Here is a 19,045-nt window from a genome sequence, read left to right on the forward strand (position 1 = left end):
GTTCTAAAGGAGTCGTTCGAGGTGTTCGAATTAGTCCACGTACCCAGAGAACAGAATGCCCGAGCCGACTTGCTTGCAAAGCTCGCCAGTTTGGGCAAGGGGGGCAGACAGTGGACAGTAATTCAGGAGACCCTGAGGACACCTCGAACTACCACGAACAACGTGGCAGAAGTCCAACAGGTTAGCACACTAGAAGGGATGAAGAGGAGTCATCGGTCGTTAATGTAGGAGACGATGAAAACGCTCAGAATAAGCAGGTACCTGGTGGCTGGGGAGATATCGTCGCAAATTTACCAAGTTGAATAAGGGGAAACTTGGATGACGCGCTACCAATGCTACTTGGTTGATGAAGTACTCCCGCTAGAACCCGCAAAAGCTCAAAAAATTAAGAAAAATTCGAGCAAGTACACCCTGATCGATGGGAAGTTGTTCAGGCATGGATTCACCCATCCTATCCTGGTATGTGTAAATGGTGAACAATGCACGCGAATCATGGCAAAATTACATGAAGGGATATGCGGTAGCCATATCGGCGGTCAATCTCTCTCATCAAAGGCCATTCATGCGGGGTATTATTGCCCAACCATGAGGAAGGATTGCACGAGGTACGCCCAGCAGTGCAAGCAGTTCCAACAACATGCTAATTGACACAAGGCGCCTCAGAGGAGTTGAGGTCGATCTACAGCCCATGGCCATTTCATACCTGGGGGATCGATATTCTGGGGCCTTTCCCTTTGGCAATACGACAAATTAAGTATCTCGTGGTTAGCATAGAATACTTCACGAAGTGGATCGAGGCTGAGCCTGTGGCACAGATCACAACCCATAAGGTCTAGCACTTCGTATGGAAGAACATAGTGTGCCGCTTTGGAATCCCGAAGAGGTTGGTATCTGACAACGGTACCCAGTTTGCAAGCCAGCAATTGGGCAAGTTATGTACAAAGCTGGGAGTGAAACAGGTGTTCGCGTCAGTAGAGCACCCCAGACGAATGGACAGGTCGAGTCCGCCAACCGAGTTCTGCTTAGAGGACTAAAGAGAAGGCTAGACAAAGCCAAGGGGACCTGGGCGGAAGAAGTTCTTAGAATTATGTGGGCCTACCACACTACTCCCCAGTCCACAACCAGGGAAACACCTTTCAGCTTGGTGTATGGTTCGGACGCTATGATTCCTGTAGAAATCTAGGAGAACTCGCCGCACTTCCAGAACTTCGTGGTAGAGGAGTCCAACGAAGAGAGAAAGGTGAACATGGACCTATTAGATGAAGTAAGGGAGGAAGCAAGGATTAAGGCTGAAGCCTTGAAAAGGAGGGTGGAGTACAAGTACAACTCCAAGCTAAGGCCTCGGCAGTTCCAGGTCACCGACCTGGTAATGCAGAAGGCTCACTTGTACCAATTGGAAAAAAAGTTATCTCCCAAGTGGACTGGCCCTTTCAGAGTAATAGAGGCCCTTGGGAATGGAGCCTACAAGCTCGAAACGTTAGAGGGTGGCACGATCCCTTGTCTTGGAACGTGACCAATCTTAAAAATAGTTTGCATTGTACACATTCTGAGGGTATTTTAACGAGGTCACTCAAATAAAATTCCAGTTATTCAGTTAAGAAATGTGTGTGCATTGCAGTTAATGAACTTTTCCCTTGAAGTGATACACTAAGAGCAAAGGTAGTTTGGTTGCCCCAATAAGCCCATCTCGTGTAAGTTCACCAAGGCGAAGAATAGTATGGTTCTCCAGCCAAATGAACCTCTCCCTTGAAGTAATGCGCCTAGGTCGGGAATAGTATGGTTCGATGATGAACCTCCCTCTTGCGCAAGTTTACCAAGGTTGAGAACAATATGGTTCAAACGTTAAAGGCTTGCCCCTTGACTTTTTACAGCAAGGTCGCGGTCAGTAATTCAGGCCTGTCCCTTGACTTTGTACAACAAGGATGAGGTCGGTAAAAGTCGTTCACTCACGTTAGAAACACCAAGATGGGGGCAGTACGATTCCTCAGGAAGCCCGCTCTTGCGTATGAACTCAAGGATCGAACAGTATGGCTCATCAGTTAAAATTCACCCTTACCCTTGTAATGCAGGGTCGAAATCGGGAGGATACACTTCTCCCTTGTTTGTAAGCTAAGGGCGAGAGCAGTATGATTCATCAGTTTTGCCAGCAAGCCATTCCCGTCGATCCAAGAAATGTAGGGGCGAGTTCAACAAATCGCCTTACTTCACAAAAAGCGAATCAAGAACAAGCAAGATGGGTTTACCCTCGGACAAAGGTCAAGCTGGTTAAGGGAGTCGCGCGCACAAGGTTAAAGTGTGCTATGTAAAGGATGAACCTAGGTCGAAGGCGCTGTTAGTTAAAGTCAATGCAGGTAAAGGTAGGGAAATACAAACCAAAGCAGCTAAAACAAATAGTTAAAGAAGAACCAGGTGGACAAAATATATATATATATATATATATATATATATATATATATATATATATATATATATGCAAAAAGGCGAATTGTTTGTTGATAAGGTAAGTTACAAAGGTCATTCTCTTAGCACGAGCTGGTCGTCAATGACACACTTCGACTCCGCAAAGGGAGAAAGATTCACCTTAGGATGCACGCAGGAAAATTGAGCGGTGGCATCTTGAAATCCCTCGCCGTAAGCGTTAGCAGTGTTGTTGGTGAGCTCTTCCTCCACCTTCTTGAAGGATTCAACCTTCTCAGCTAGCTCCCCCTCAACCTGCCCCAGCAAGACCTCACGTTGGGTGGCCTTCTCCTCCAGCCTGGCCATTTTTTCCTTCATCTCCTCGACCAGCCCCTCCAGTTCGACCACATTGTTGCGAAAAGGCAGGATCTTCGCTTCTAGTTGGACTGCCTCGTGGCTCTTGTCATAAAGAGCTTTCTTGGCGCCCTACTCAGCTTGGCAAAGGCTTGAGCGAGGGGAGCTCGAAGGTGGAAGGCGTCTCTTGGCCTTCAGGGGCGCTCTCTCCCCCACTCTCGTGAGCAATAAGATGGTGCGGGGAGGAGGCGGGGGGTGGTCCCTGAAAGCTAGGGTCCCACCAGATACAGAAGGAGAGGGCACCACAACCTCGCCCACCCTTTGCCTTTTGAAGACAAGGCCGATGCACGTGTCTTCGTCTTCTGTTTCGACGACCACCACCCCTTTTTGCCTATCAACAGCAGGGGCTGGTTCGATTGGGTAGGGAGCAGAAGTAGCTGAGGATGGAGGGGCTATGGGCGTTGAAGTGCCCACCCCGGCAGTGGCCGCCCTACGCTTGGCCAGCAAGTCGGCCAATTTCTTCTTCTTGTTCTTATTGAAGCCCATATCTACACGCAAACGACAAGTTAACACAGGAAATAATGACAAGGCAAGTAAAATACAAGCAAGAACAAAATGAGACAAGAAGCATGGGAACGAGGAAAATACTAATATATGTCTTAAGAATTTTGGGGCTAAACTCACGCTTGAGTAGCTCCAGAGTGTTGAATGGGGTATGGAGTCCAGAGAGGAGCTCACATACTCCTCGCTCTTGAGGGGAAAGATCCTTAAGATTTCGGGCCTTCTGAAGGCTTGGCTTCTCCGTCCAGTATAAGGGAAACCCATCTAAAAGGGCGGGATCCCACCAATTGCTCTGGACTTTGAAGAAGTTCTTCTTGAACCCCTTGTATGATTGTTGGAAGAGCGTTAGGAGCACCCTCCCAGCCACACTGTTGAAGCTAACCCACAACTTCTTCCCAAGGTTTTTAGCTTCGAAGAAGTAGAGGAAAGTGTCCACTGACAGCGTATGGCCGAGACTGTGGCAAAGAATGGCAAGGCCCTTACGAACGCCCAACTGTTGGGATGCAGTTGGGCGGGGGCGATGTTCACTTCGGCCAGGAGCACGCGCTCGAAGGGAGTGAAAGGTAGGCGAAGCCCGAGCCTTTGAAAGGTGGTGGAGTAAACGAAGCAGAAAGGGACTTCAGGGCTTCGTCAGCGCACACCGGCTCACCTTCACGGCAAGCCACTGTCCTCACAAACTTATCATGGTCTTTTCCAAAGACGCGCGACTTGTGGCAAGTTTGTTTTTTCCTATAAGTGGCTATGCTCGCAAGGGAGGTAAAGGTAGACGTTTCCTCCAGAAGATCCACCAGTGCCCAGCGATACAAGGACTTATAGAGTGAGGCAGAAGGAGGGGAAATTGGAGAAGAAGATGGAACAGGGGATGGTGACGAGACTGAACTAGAGCCCGAAGGAAGAGCTAGAGTGGCTTCCTGATGGGTCATCTTAGATAAGAAAGCTAAAAAGGAGAAGAAAAAGAGAAACTTTAGAGGAAGAGGTGACGTAACTTGAAGAAACTAGAGAAAACCAGAATAACAGAGATTCGAGACATGAACAGAGGAAATGAATGCGCGGAGAAATGCAAGAATCATAAACCATCCCAGGCAGTTATAAGCATGTTACAAGCAACAAAATCATAAATAGTGAAGTGATCGGTGAGTAAAAATTATACCTTTGAATATGGAGGTTCGAGGGTTTTGAGTTTTCAAAGAAAGAGAGGAGAGCATTTTTCGCAGAAATGCTAAGAGAAGGTTCGTGTAAGTAAAGTAATGGAACAGTGGGGAAAGCGTAAGAGTTAAAGGGTTTGAACAGTGCACGAAGAAGTTCGAGCGCCAACAAGTCCCAGCTGTTGATCTTGACACGTGTATGCTGATGGTGAGATGTCACTTCGGTGTACTGTTCACGCCCGTTACCCAATGCCACGTAGGTCGCCTAGTGTGATCACTTAGTCTCTTCACTAAAACAAGTTACAACACGAGACTAGGGGGGCTTGTGTCCCGATCAATCCTCGGTCATTGACCTAGAGACTGACCACAGACATCGTGCACCGATGCCTAGTAATGAAAGGGGGCCACGTGAGGTGGGCCCCAGACGCACCTACCAGAGATTGGATAGTCTTTGGATATTGGTATCCCAAGCCCCAATGTTGGAGATCGATATCAGACCTCGCCAGTAGAGGGAGAAGATCGAACATCGGTGGTTTGAATGTTATGGAGGGCCACGTACACTTCAAACGCACACTTCTGACCGAGGTGAACGTTGTCTCCGCCCAACTGCATCTCAACAGTTGGGCGTTCGTAAGGGCTTATGCCATCCTTTGCTACAGCCTCGACCTTTCGCCGTCTGTGGATACCTTTCTTTATTTCTTCGAAGTTAAAGACCCTGAGAAGAAGTTGTGGGTCAGCTTCAATGGTGTGGCTGGGAGGGTGCTTTCATGTAGATATGGGCTTCAACAAAGACAAAAAGAAGAAGTTGGATGATCTGCTGGCCAAGCGAAGGGCGGCTGCTGCCGAGATGGGCATGTCAACGCCCATAGCCCCCTCAACCTCAACTACCCCTTCTCCTCAACCCATTGATCCAGCCCCTGCCGTTGATGGGCAAAGAGGGGTAGTGGTCGTCGAGACCGATGATGAAGACACATGCACCAATCTCGTCTTCAAAAGGTAGAGGGTTGGCCAGGGCGTGGCGCCCTCTGCTTCTGCATCCGGCGGGACCCCGACCTTCATGGACCATCCCCCGAGCGCCTCCTCCCCACTCCAACTTGTTGTTCACGAGGGTGGAGGAGAGAGTGCCCCCGAGGGCCAAGATATGCCTTCTACCTCCTAACTTCCCGTGCTACTCCAATGAATATTCAACCGCTTCCAGGACAAGGAGGTGTTGGAGAGCTTAAGCGACAATCTCTCCCAAGATCGCATCGTCAACGGCCTCGAGGGCTTCCTGATTGCCTCTAACTTGGCATCGAGCAGGAGGAGGAACTGTCCCTTAATGCCAAGACCTTCGCCAACCGCGATGGCAAGCCTTCGCCAAACTGAGAAGAACGCCAAGAAAGTTCTTTAAGATAAGAGCAGGAGGCAGTCCAACTAGAAGCGAAGATCTTGCCCCTTCGCACCAACGTGATCGAGCTGGAAGGGCTGGTCGAGGAAATGAAGGAGAAGATGGCCAGGCTGGAGGAGAGTGCCACCCAGCGCGAGGTCTTGTTGGGGCAAGTCGAGGGGGAGCTGGCTGAGAAGGTTGAATCCTTCAAAAAGATAGAGGAAGAGCTCACCAATGATGTCGTTGACGCTTACGGTGAGGGGTTCCAAGATGGCATTGTTCAATTTGCCTGCGTGCATCCTGAGGTGGATCTTACCTCCTTTGGTGAGTCCAAGTGCGTCGTTGATGGGCAACTTGTGCTAAGGGAGTAACCATCTTGTAACTGTCTTTTTTGAAGAACAATCTGCCCTTTGTAGCCCTTTGTACATATACTTTATAAGTATTTATCTTCTGTTTACCTGTCTGTTTTATTCGCTTTGATTTGCATCTTTCTGCCCTTGCTTGCATTGACTTAGACTAATAGCGCCTACGACCTAGGTTGCCCTTTAGGTAGCACGCTTAACTTTATATGAATTCTTTTGTGCGCGCGAAACCCTTAACTTGCTCGGCCTTTGTTCGAGGATAAACCCTCTTTGCAGTTCTTGGTCTTCTTCCTGCGAAGTAGGGCAATTTGTCGATCTTGCCCCTACCCTCCTTGGATCAACGGGGATATCCTGCTAGTAATACTGGTGAACCACACCATTCTCAACCTTGGCTTTCAAACAAGGGAGAAGTGTATCCTCCCGATCTCGATCCTGCATCACGAAGGTAAGGGTGAACTTTACCGGTGAGCCATGTTGTTCGACCCTGGAGTTACTACGCAAGAGGGAGGTCCCCTAAGGAAACATACTCCTCCCGTCTCGGTGTCTTCAACTTGGGTGAACGTCTCTTACCGACCTCATCCTTGTTGTACAAAGTCAAGGGACAGGTCTTTAACATTTGAACCATGCTTTGGTGAACTTACACAAGAGGGGCTCATTGGGGAACCAAACTACCTCTACTCTTGGTGTATCACTTCAAGGGAGAGTTTCATTTAACTGGAGAACCATACTATTCTTCACCTTGGTGAACTTACACAATAGGGGTTTATTAGGAAAACCAAACTACCTCTACTCCGCATGTATCACTTCAAGGGAGAGTTTCATTTAACTGAAGAACCATACTATTCTTGGCCTTGGTAATGAAACAGTGGTGGGAGTGTAAGGGTTAAAGTGTTTGAACAGTGCACGAGGAAGTTCGAGCGCCAACAAGTCCCAACCATCGATCCTGACACGTGTACGTTGATTAACGAAGAATGATGAGATGTCAGTTCGGTGTACTGTTCCCACCCGTTACCCAGTGCCACGTAGGTCGTCCAACGCGATCACTTAGTCTCTTCACTGAAACAAGTTACAGTTCGAGATTGAGGGGCTTGTGTCCCGACTAGTCCCCGGTCATTGACCCAAAGACCGACCTCAGACATTGCGCACCGATGCCTGGTAATGGAAGGGGACCACGTGAGGTGAGCCCCAGACGCACTTACCAGGGTATGGTTAACCTTTGGATATAAGTATTCTAAACTCGATGTTGGAGATCGATATCGAACCTCACCAGTAGAGGGAGAAGATCAGACATCGGTCGTCAGGACGTGGCAGAAGGCCACGTAAGGTGGGCCCTAGAGTTTTGTTAAGATAACAGTTAAAGACAAGAGATATGTGGGAAGCCTAAGTCACGAGGGATTCATGCACGTGGTGTGTATGACGCATGAAGGCGCAACACATGTGGATAATCCTAGGGGGCGTCAAGGCCCATTAGAGTTAGGGTTTCCAAGGAAGCTGCATGCATGGCATGTGAGTACTTAGGGCATCCACGAAGCAGATGGCGCTAGAGAATAGGTGCACAAGTTGGTACCCCAGCGGCCACTCTGTCATTTGTTGCACTCCAGTTAAGGGAAGTTCATGCGCCAAATATGCTAAGATTCTATGAATAGCGGCGCAAGGGAATTCTCGAAGGAACCCTAGTCAAGGGTAACAACACAAAGGTAAACCCTAGTTTCAACCTATATAAGGGGTGCTAAGAACCCTAGTAAGGTACGCAGTTTCTAAGATTGAAGCTAATATACACACTTGGTGTTTCTTTGCCCTAATACTGACTTGAGCGTTAGAGTGCAAACGGCCACTAGGGTGCCCTTTTGTCTTTGCAGGTGAGAGGTTTCTTGATCAAGAAGGTACGATTCTCAAGCGGAGATAGAAGGGCCAAAGGCTATCGTTGGAGTCAACCGGCAGGAACATCTTGCATTCGTCCCTGGGATGAATCTGGATCTGGTTATGCCCAGAGAAATCATCCAAGAAGCTAAAAAGTTTACATCTTGAGGCACTATCTACCAGGGCGTCAATGTTGGGCAGTGAGTAGGAGTCCTTCAGGCAGGCTTTGTTGAGATTCGTGAAGTTCATGCAAATCTTCCACTTCCCGCTAGCCTTCTTGACCAAGACTACGTTCGCCATCCACTCTAGGTATTGAATCTCCCTGATATGGCCAACACTCAACAGCTTCTGGGTCTCTTCCCTCATGACCTCACGCCTATCGTCATTTAACTTTCTCCTTCTCTGGCGGATAGGTCGAACCTGTGGATCCATGGTGAGGTGATGACACAAGAAATCGGGGTTGATGTCAGGCATGTCTGAGGCAGACCATTCGAAGGCATCAGGTGTCGTGCTATGACCTCGACAATTTGGTCTTCTGCTTCTTGGTTTAAGGACTTGCCAAGCTTGAACTTCTTGCCCCCGATCTCCCTCTCCAGTACTTCTCCTGCGGGCTCGGGTCGTCTCTCCCAAGCGATCTCGACACGGGTGACCCCTTCTTCCCTTGGAGGTTAGGTGGTGACTGCGCACACTTCTCTATTTGTTTTGAGGCTGTTCTCGTAGCACCTTTTGGCCTCCTTTTGATTAGACTTCATGGTGATCACTGCTCCTTCAAGGGAAGGCAATTTCATCTTCATATGCCTCGAAGAGGCTACTGCTCCAATCCTGTTCAAAGCAGGACTGGCCAAAAGTATGTTATAGGCTGAGGGAGCATTAACAACAAGGTACCTAATGTTAGCAATGTGGGAAGTTGTGCCGTCGGTGAAGGTGTTCCTCAACTCTACGTGTCCCCACACTTCTACATGGTCTCCCGCGAAACCATGCAGACAACCGTCATAAGGCCTCAACTGATCAGGAGATAGCTGTAGTTTGTTGAAGGTCGACCAGAACATCACGTCGGTCGAACTTCCCTGGTCAACGAGGACGCGATGTACTTTTCTGCTTACTGTCACCACTGAGATCACCACTGAGTCATTGTCGTGTGGGACCACATCCTGCAAGTTGGTCTTGGTGAAGACAAGGTCGGGCTCGGGCGTCTGGTCCGACTTTTGTGCTTCTACTGTCATCACTTCTCTGGCATATTTCTTGCGCTGGGAGGCGGTGCACCCTCCTCCTGAGAATCCTCCAGTGATGGTGTTGATCTCTCCATGGATGGGCACCTCGTGCCCCTGATCTCTTGTTGGGGTCGCTCACGTCGGGGCCCCCTACGGTTCTTGTAGGTATTCCTTCAAGAAACCATTCCTTACCAGTTCATCTAACCGGAATCCCAACTCCAAACAGTTGCGTAGGCCTTGGCCAAAGGCCTGGTGGAACTCGCACCAAGTGTCCTTGTTGAGCCCTAGCCTCTTGTCAGTCTTCGATGGAGACTTCAGTCTGTCTGCCACGTTGGCGATGACAATCAACTCCTTAAGGTCCATCCGAAAATTGTGTCTGGTGGGGGCATTTTCTTTCGTGCGTGCCCTGGTCTGGGGCTTCCTTGCTTCATATGGTGGTTGTTTTTCCGAGTCTTTCTTCTCTGTCCTGGCCTCATGTACCCTCATAGGCTGATGACGACTGGTTCCCCGAGGTCAGATTGGGCCAACGCTACCGCGTTTTTCTGTGACCTCTCCTTCTGCGACAATGTGGACCACAACTTGACGTCTGATCTCGCAAAACGTCCTTGGGCGACATCTTATCAGTGCATCACTGAAGAGTCCTGGCAACACTCCTTTCCTGAAGGCATGCACCGTTATGTCTTTGTCCTTGGTGTCCAACTTCACCACCTGTGCCCCAAATCTGTTTAAGAAATCTTTCAATGGTTCTCCCTCGTATTTCCTTACTTCAAAAATATCGTAAGAGATTGGAGGGGGAGCTCGGTTGACAATGTACTGTTCTCTGAACAACGTTGAGAATTGATCGAACGAGGTAATGTGTTCATTAGGAAGACTGACGAACTAGTCCAACGTTGTGCTTGAAAACGTACTCATGAACACTTTACAGTGCATGGTGTCGGAGCCTCCTGAAAGCATCATCTGGGTGTGGAAAGCTGTTATATGGGCTTCTGGGTCCTCTACACCTGTGAAGGTGACCTTTGGGCCCATGAAGGTGGCTAGTATCACAGTATCCATCACTTAAGAAAAGGACATGGGGCGAGCCATTACTAGCATGGGAGGAGCTCGCTCATCCATCACAGGTTCCCCCACGTGCTGCAAATTTTTGCGCAGTTCCTCATTAGTTATGCGCAACTCTTCATTGTTTGCCTGCGATGCGGACAGGTCGACCTGGAAACGATTCTAATCGACTCTGGACGTCGCTACTGCCTGCTGAAGGGCACGTATGATCTCCATGAGTTGTTGCATGGTGACGTTGTCCCCTCCTTCTGGCGCAGCTGATCCTTGCCTCGTGTTCCTCATGTTATTAGGTGGCTCTCAACATGATTGTGAATTGGACCTAGTTTTATCGAGCCCCACGGTGGGCGCCAAATGTTCTCGTCGATTGTTTCAGCCGCCGTTGACTTCAAAGGCAGATGATGGGTCCTTCTATCTCTTGGTGGTTTCCTCTCTCTCCTTTGGTGACTGAGAGTGGCTCCGTTTGAAACTAAGGGGGCCTTACCTATTGATTGCACTCCGACGATCAAGTCAATACTAGGCTAGAAACAATAAGTATGTAAAAACAGTTTCAGTCTTAGAAATGGCGTACCTTTCTAGGGTTCTTACCACCCTTTATATAGGTTGTAATTAGGTCGACTTCTCTGTCCCACACGGATCTTTCCTTAAGTGGAATTAGGGTTACTGGTGAGGCATCTTGTGACGCGTCGCACAAGCTTAGCGCAGTCGTGACACAAGACTTGCCACTTCTGGAGTGCAATATATCTAACAGTATGGTCGCCAGGGTACCAACTCATGTACCAGCGCTGCGGCGCCATTTGTTCTGTGGGTGCCCTAAGTATTCAGGTGCCATGCATGCAGTCTATCCTTGGAAACCCTAAACCTAACGGGCCTGAGCGCCTCCAAGGATTATTTACTTGTGCTAGACCTGAACGTGCTATACACATCACATGCATGAATCCTCTCGTGACTCAGGTCCTTCTTTTGTATGGATAATAACTCACTATTATTTATGGGGCCCACCTACGTGACCCATTAATGTGACTGGACCGCCGAGGTCCGACGTCACGTCTGATGCTGATCTCTCCAGCAGATGTCCGAGGTCTGGCCAGTACACATGCCTTATCTTAAATTGTTTTTAATCCTACCTTTTGTCTATTTGATGAGACAAATAGGAGGAGAAGTTTGGTTTGTAATGTTCTGTAATGTTTTTGCACTCTTTCTGATTTGAACATTGCTATTATAAACTGTTTTAACTGGTTTAGATTTAAGTTTTGTTAAATCTGTGTTACATTTTAACCAGTTATTCCTGCGAAATAACCAATTGTTCGTATGCATCATTGTTCGATTGCTGGTTTCTCATCTGATTGTGGCTGATGTTCCTTTTGGAAATCACCTAGTGAGAATTGGTGTATGGTGTATATCTGTTTTGGATTAGATAACTGTACCGTCCCGTATCCGGGCGTTGACAAAGTCAAGGTCAAATTCAACGTCGGGGGTCAAAGTCAACGTAAGGCGTCGCCTAGGTGAGGAGATGCCAAGTGCCAGCGTCGCTAAGAGGAAGCGTCGCCAGGGTAAGGTGTCGCCTAGGCGAAGACGTCGCCCAGTCAAGGCGTCGCCCAAATAGGGCGTCGCCAAGGTCAAATGTCACAAAGGCGAGGCAATCACAGTGTGGTTCCCCGATACCTATGGGTAGGAAAGACCATGGAGGGAGCGACGCCGTGGGAAGGCCTCAAATCCCGATAATCCGGGTAGTAATAAAGAGAAGAGAAAGGTGGCTTCAAGGCCATAGTGATAGCGCCAGTGTAGGGCAGCCTGACTCATGAAGTGCCCCTGCCGCCCCAGAGACGCCCTTGGGATAGATACGACTCAGGAGGAGGGTCACGCCCAGGATAACCAGGTGAAGGGTGCGAGAGGAAGGCAGATACGCTCTCAAAGTGAGTGACTAGATGTTTGGGTGATGTGATTCCACTAGCCATATAGAGAAAGGTTCTTGACCTTCTTAGGAATCACCTTGAGTTGGACATTATAGAGGCACTTTTCTTAGAGTTGGATCATTTGTTCTAAGACAAGAACTCACCAAAAACTAGTACCAAATCCCAAACTCATTTGGATGAACCAATTTTAGTCAAATTGAACCAAAAAAGAGGAGAAACTAAAAGGAACCAAACAGAATTGAAATTAAAAGGCAAGAACAGAACATAGGTGCTGGAAAAACAGAAAAACCGAACCAAAAAAAAAACTCAAGAACACAAGACAACATGAACAATTGAGAGAGAAGAAAGGAAGGAGAAGAGAGTGCTCATGAAGATGGAAGAATGTTGGATGATCTCGCCACTAGAAGTGTGGAATGCTCCTAGATGAGAGTGATGCCGCCACTTGAGGACTCCAATGATCCATCAAGATAAGACTAGAGAAGAAGGCTCCAAAAGCTCTCCAAAGTTCACTCAAAATTTGAGTAGAGTTTTCTTAGATTAATTCCAATCTGAAAAATACAAAGAGAGCACCTCTATTTATAGCCTAAGGTGCTGAAATATAAGCTACACAAATTCAAAAACTCCCTCCTAAAAAGCTTCTAGAATATGCGCCTAAAACAAAGCATGAGGAAGGTGTGACCTCTTCCTTCACTTTGGCACCTCCTTTTCTACTCCTACACCTATCTACTAACACACCCCCCTAAGACTCCTAACTAAAGACTAAAAGATGCTAAAACAAAAGAGGTTTCTAATGTTTCCCTCTAAGCACCTTCAACTAAAGAAATTACAAAAAGAGAAAATAAATGTCCTCTTGCTCCCAAAGCTTTGAACATGCTTCTTGTAATCCTTTGAGGTGGACTTTGACCTCCATGGGCGTCTTCTATTTGTGCCTCCACCTCCACCTCCTCTTGATCTTGTTGATTGGCCTCCATGTCCTCTTGGGCTTGATCTCCATCATTGGGGCATGAGTTGGCACCCAAAAAGTCACCCCTTGCGCAGTTGCACTCCCAAGCAGGAGGACTCACACGAGGAAACGCCCCCAGATGGGGTCATGGCGCTGTGAGGCCCTCCACGTGTACAGCAGCCAGGTCAGAATAGAAACGCCATTTTGTCAGGTACAAGGTAATTAAGGTTGGTTAATGCAGTTTCCGTTTTGAGCGTTTAAGGTACTATAAATGCTCCCAAGCGGTTTAAACGCCTTAAATGCGCTGAACGTTTCATAATTCAATGCGCTTTAAGACGCTTTAAATGCTAGGGTAGTTTAAATAGCGCCTCGAATGTTGGGAACGGGGTTCGAACTTTTGGCAAATTTTCCAGAAACTCTCTAGTTGCTTGCTCGAGCCTTGAGGTTACGCACAAGGGACTAGGGAAAGATCTTTGCCAGAACGAGAAAATATACACTAGACACAGTTCATTTAACCACCTTCAGAGTACCCTTCACGATGCTCCGATACGGAGGTGCATAGTTTTTGGTGTTTCTGGCTGGCTGACTTGAGCGTCGGAGTGCAAACGGCCGCTAGGGCGCCCTTTTGTCCTCTTTTGCAGGAATCCACAGGTAACCAGTGGGAAGGAGTCCCTAGCTGACGGTTGAGGTCGCGCACAAAGACGTCCCAGGTCAACCGGACGGAACATTTGGCGCCCACCGTGGGGTGTTGCGGGCGTCGCCAATACAAGTATCAGCAGTGTCGCCTCCCCGATACCCACAAGTAGGAAAGACTGTGGAGGGAGATGCGATCGCCAAAGGCCGAGTGAACCGTTGGCAGGGTTGTTCCCCGACACCCATGGGAAGGAAAGACCATGGAGGGAACGACCCCCTGGAGGGCTTCGGGCTTTCCCAGTGCTGGGCGTTTCTAGACACCCTGAGGACGATACGGCACTGCTGTAGCAGGCCTCTCCTTAGGCGTGGGCGTCGGGTACCAAGAATCAAGGGACAGATCCCTTTGGTGTTTGAGACACCCCATGGACGATACGGCTCAGTTAGGCAAGCCTCTCCATGGGCGTGGGCATTGACGCGTGACCTTATCCCAGGTGTTTAAGACCCAGAGTAGGTCTCAACTTTTGCGTGGCGGCAAGGAAAGTCAACGACTTAACCGCACCGGGCGTCGCCAGCATGAGACGCCCAAGGCGTCGCCAGTAGAAGGCGCAGAAGGCGTCGCCAGCATGGGATGTTGCGGGCGTCGCCAATACAAGTATTAGCAGTGTCGCCTCCCCGATACCCACAAATAGGAAAGACTGTGGAGGGAGATGAAATCGAAGAAGTCAGAACTGGTCACAAGCGGCGTCGCCTCCCCGATACCCACAGGTAGGAAAGACTGTGGAGGGAGATGGGATCGAAAAAGGCCGAGTGAACCGCTGGCAGGGTTGTTCCCCGACACCCATGGGAAGGAAAGACTATGGAGGGAACGACCCCCTGGAGGGCTTCGGGCTTTCCCAGTGTTGGGCGTTTCTAGACACTCTGAGGACGATACGGCGCTGCTGTAGCAGGCCTCTCCTTAGGCGTGGGCGTCGGGTACCAAGAATCAAGGGACAGATCCCTTTGGTGTTTGAGACACCCCATGGACGATACGGCTCCGTTAGGCAAGCCTCTCCATGGGCGTGGGCATTGACGCGTGACCTTATCCCAGGTGTTTAAGACCCAGAGTAGGTCTCAACTTTTGCGTGGCGGCAAGGGTAAAGCCACTGACGCCTTCACGAGGCAGAGGCCTCATAGATACGAAGGTGGAACAGTTTCCGAGAAGCACGATAGGAGCAAGGCACCCGGTATACAGGGTCGCCCAACGCCGCGAAAGAAACAGGTAGATTACAGGCAAAACAATCAAAGCACGTGAGGGCGGAAAATGAAGGCAGAACCATACAGACGAAATTCGACAACTCAAAGGTACAAAAATTGTCATCCATAGTTGTGACGAAAGGGCCGATAGTTCAAAGAAGTTACAAATTCATCAAAAGAGGGCAGAAACAAGTATAAAAGGAGTAAGGTGGCAGTTGAGGGCGGCGGTTCAGTCATCCAGCTCCAAGGGCACGACCTTCCCGTCGACGATGTGATGAGTGGAATCGTAGTTGGAAACGTCGATTCCCAGGTTCTCACAGACGGCCTGGGCCAGAGCCTCTTTGAACCCCTCCTCGAAGGTGCCCGCCATGTCATTGATAAGGGTTTTCTTGTCCTTCTCCAACTCCTCGATGATGGCGTCCCCAGAAGCTACCTGTTTCTCCAAAGCCTCCTTCTCCACACGGAGCCGGCTGACCTCGATGTGCAGTTTGTCGTGGTCAACCTGGAGAAGGCCTAAAGCCTTGGCCTGAGTAGCCATCTCCCCCTCCATCCGCTCCAGTTCGTCAGCTTGCTCACAGCATCGGTCCTTCAAGTCCTTTTGAACTTCTTCGTAAGCTTCGACTATGTCTTGGAGGCTTGTTACCTGAACTTGGAAGGTGACTTCCCGAGCGTAGAAGTCGGTTTGTAGCTCCATCGCCTCACCCAGCTGCTTTTCAGCCTCCTCCTTGGCCTCTTGCGCCAACTTCAGAGTGGCTTGGTAGGCCTCGTTTTGGCGTTCCAGAGTTTTCTTTTCCTCCTCCAGAGCAGCCACCCTTGCTTCCAAGGCCTGGAGGGTTTGTGTCTACAAAACAACATTTCTAGCTTGGGCACGCCAGTCAAGGGCCACGACTAAGAAGGCTCCCAAGTAGAAGGGCATTCCCTCCCTCCTGTCGGAGCCTTCTGGCATTGATCCCCCGCTGAAGCCCCTCATCAGATGCATAATTGGAGGAGGGATGGCAATAAGATCTGGGGCGGCGACGACGGAGGCGGGAGCAACAGAGACCTCTGCCGGTGGTGGGGGTGGATCAGATTCGGCCCCTTCGCCTGTTTCCTCTTGGACCATTGTGGGAGGAAGAGAAGTGGCACTTGGAGGGTTATCCCTAAAGGAATCCCCTCCCTGGGGCGATGCCGCTGGTAGGATGGGAACCCTCGCAGCCTTCCTCCTCCTGAAGGGTGCCACGCCATCAGAGTCCTCATCATCGGATATGATCTCCAAAACCCGTTTTCCTTTGTCAAGGGGGGTTGGAGCCGGTGATGAAGCCACAGCTAATGGGACGGCGGCGATGGGCGGAGGAGAGCCGGGTGTTTGAAGCGCCTGGGGGCTATGTGAGGATGGTGAAGATGAGCCTAGGGGGGCTTCGGTAGTGGTTGGTGGTGGTAAAGGCAGGGTTAATGAGGGGTTTGGGTCAGCAGCAGGGGCGGAGGAGGCGCCAGCCTTGGCAGCACGAGCAGCCTTCATCGCTTTCGCCAAAACCATCCTCTTGGAGGCATCCATCACCGATCCTACATTCAGATGAACCAAATAGCAGAAGTTAAGGCCAAAGCAGTTATACAAATCCACAAGACGCGTAAATGAATGAGACATAAGACACTTAGCACAAAGGAAAACAGGTGGAAGAGGCCAATAGAGCAAGCATGATGCAGTAAAATACAGATAACAGAAGACAATAAGAGAGGAGTCTCCTTACCAAAGTAGGTGGTCAGGGAGTGGGCGTTGTACTCGCTTGCGATGAGCTTCAGCATGTCGAAGACAATCCCCAGGCCAGCCAAGGCCTTGCATACCTCCCTATCAGCAGGATATAGCTCATCCAGGGCCTTGGCCTTGAGCAGCTTGGGGTGCTCTGTCCAATATAGAGGGAAGCCGTCCAAGGATGTAGGGTCATGCTTGGCGCAGCATACCTTGAAGAATTTTCCCTTCCAGCTCTTGTACGAGTTCTGGAAAAGGGAAAGAAGGATCCTGTCGGCGATCCCTGAAAAGCTTACCCAGAAACTTTTCCCCTGCTTCTTCACCTCGAAGAAGTGTAAAAAGACGTCCACAGAGGGGAGGATGCCTAGATACCCGCAAACAATTTGGAAGGCCCGAACGAATGCCCAACTGTTGGGATGTAGCTGGGCCGGGGCTGTGTTGATCTCTGTAAGAAGTTCCCTCTCGAAGGGCGTGAACGGAAGGCGCACCCCGATGCGTTTAAATACCGTTTGATACATGAAAAAGAAAGGGTTCCCCTTCCTGGGTCTGTCATCCACGCAAACAGGTTCCCCAGGCCTACCGGGACGAACAGAAATATATGCATCATGGGTGCGGCAGAAGGCATTAAAATTGTACAGGTGGGGATCACCGCGATGGTTCTCCAAGTCCTGCATGGTCGTCAGAGTGGTGCATTCGTTTAAAAGCTCGTCAGGAGCCCATGTATAGAAGGCTTTATAGTCGGTCCTTGGGGGAGAACCGGACCTTGATTTCGGGCGCACCATGATGCGGATAAATAGTTGGAGAAAGAAGAAAGGAAAAGGGTTTTAACAAGCGATGCCAAGGCAGAAAAGGGAACAAAACCCTAGAAAAATGCCACCCACACGAGGAAACCCAGAAAGGAGGAGAAGAGAACGAAGAAGAACGGAGGAGCGGAAGAACACAGAAATGCAGAAACGTAAACAGTCCCAGGCAGTTCAATACACAGCGATGCAATGCGACGAAGAAGAAGAGTCATGGAGATGGAAAAATCATACCTTTGATGTCGAGGTGTGGAAGGAAGGGAAGTGCGAAGGAAAGAGCAGTGATTGCAGAGAAAGGGCTCGAAGGCGATGAACAGTGCAGAAATGCAGAGAGAATGGATGAAACAGTGGTTTGAGCGCGGGGTTTGGGTAACTTGAAGGTTACATTTGCAACCCAAGAGGCGCTAATTGGGGACCGTGTGATCGTGCCGCGTGTCGAAGGATTAAGCGCTCAAAGGGAGCGCAAAGGACTTTAGAGGCTGACCGTGTGATGAGCCACGTGGCGCGTGATTAAGCGTGGCCCCAAAAGGTGTTACTTTCCCCGCTTCAGAGGATGTCCAATCAGCCATTAAGGGCACCCCCATGGTTCAGAGAATGTCACGTCAATAGTTCGAGAAGTGTTAAGTCAGCAAGAATGACACGTCACTAGGGTGACACGTGGACGGCGTGGGCGAGACCTTAGTCTTTGCGCTGAAGACAAGTCTTCAGCTTAAGACTGGGGGGCTTGTGTACCGTTCCGTATCCGGGTGTTGACAAAGTCAAGGTCAAATTCAACGTCGGGGGTCAAAGTCAACGTAAGGCGTTGCCTAGGTGAGGAGATGCCAAGTGCCAGCGTCGCCAAGAGGAAGCGTCGCCAGGGTAAGGTGTCGCCTAGGCGAAGACGTCGCCCAGTCAAGGCGTCGCCCAAATAGGGCGTCGCCAAGGTCAAATGTCACAAAGGCGAGGCGATCACAGTGTGGCTCCCCGATACCCATGGGTAGGAAAGACCATGGAGGGAGCGACGCCGTGGGAAGGCCTCAAATCCCGATAATCTGGGTAGTAATAAAGAGAAGAGAAAGGTGGCTTCAAGGCCATAGTGATAGCGCCAGTGTAGGGCAGCCTGACTCGTGAAGTGCCCTTGCCGCCCCAGAGACGCCCTTGGGATAGATACGACTCAGGAGGAGGGTCACGCCTAGGATAACCAGGTGCAGGGTGCGAGAGGAAGGCAGATACGCTCTCAAAGTGAGTGACTAGATGTTTGGGGGCATGAGTTGGCACCCAAAAAGTCACCCCTTGCGCAGTTGCACTCCCAAGCAGGAGGACTCACACGAAGAAACGCCCCCAGATGGGGTCATGGCGCTGTGAGGCCCTCCACGTGTACAACAGCCAGGTCAGAATAGAAACGCCATTTTGTCAGGTACAAGGTAATTAAGGTTGGTTAATGCAGTTTCCGTTTCGAGCGTTTAAGGTACTATAAATGCTCCCAAGCGGTTTAAACGCCTTAAA

The 19,045-nt window shown here is 49.8% G+C and overlaps 1 protein-coding gene across 1 annotated transcript; it reads right to left on the reverse strand.

The window, feature by feature from the left end:
- Positions 1-8,713: 8,713 nt before the first annotated feature.
- On the reverse strand, positions 8,714-9,268 carry LOC137838468 (uncharacterized). The gene has a single exon (XM_068647713.1). It carries the CDS (start codon positions 9,266-9,268, stop codon positions 8,714-8,716), a length of 555 nt encoding a protein of 184 aa, XP_068503814.1.
- Between the last annotated feature and the right edge of the window lie 9,777 nt (positions 9,269-19,045).

The sequence above is a fragment of the Phaseolus vulgaris genome, chromosome 4 (genome assembly GCF_000499845.2).
Source record: "Phaseolus vulgaris cultivar G19833 chromosome 4, P. vulgaris v2.0, whole genome shotgun sequence".
NCBI lineage: Eukaryota > Viridiplantae > Streptophyta > Magnoliopsida > Fabales > Fabaceae > Phaseolus > Phaseolus vulgaris.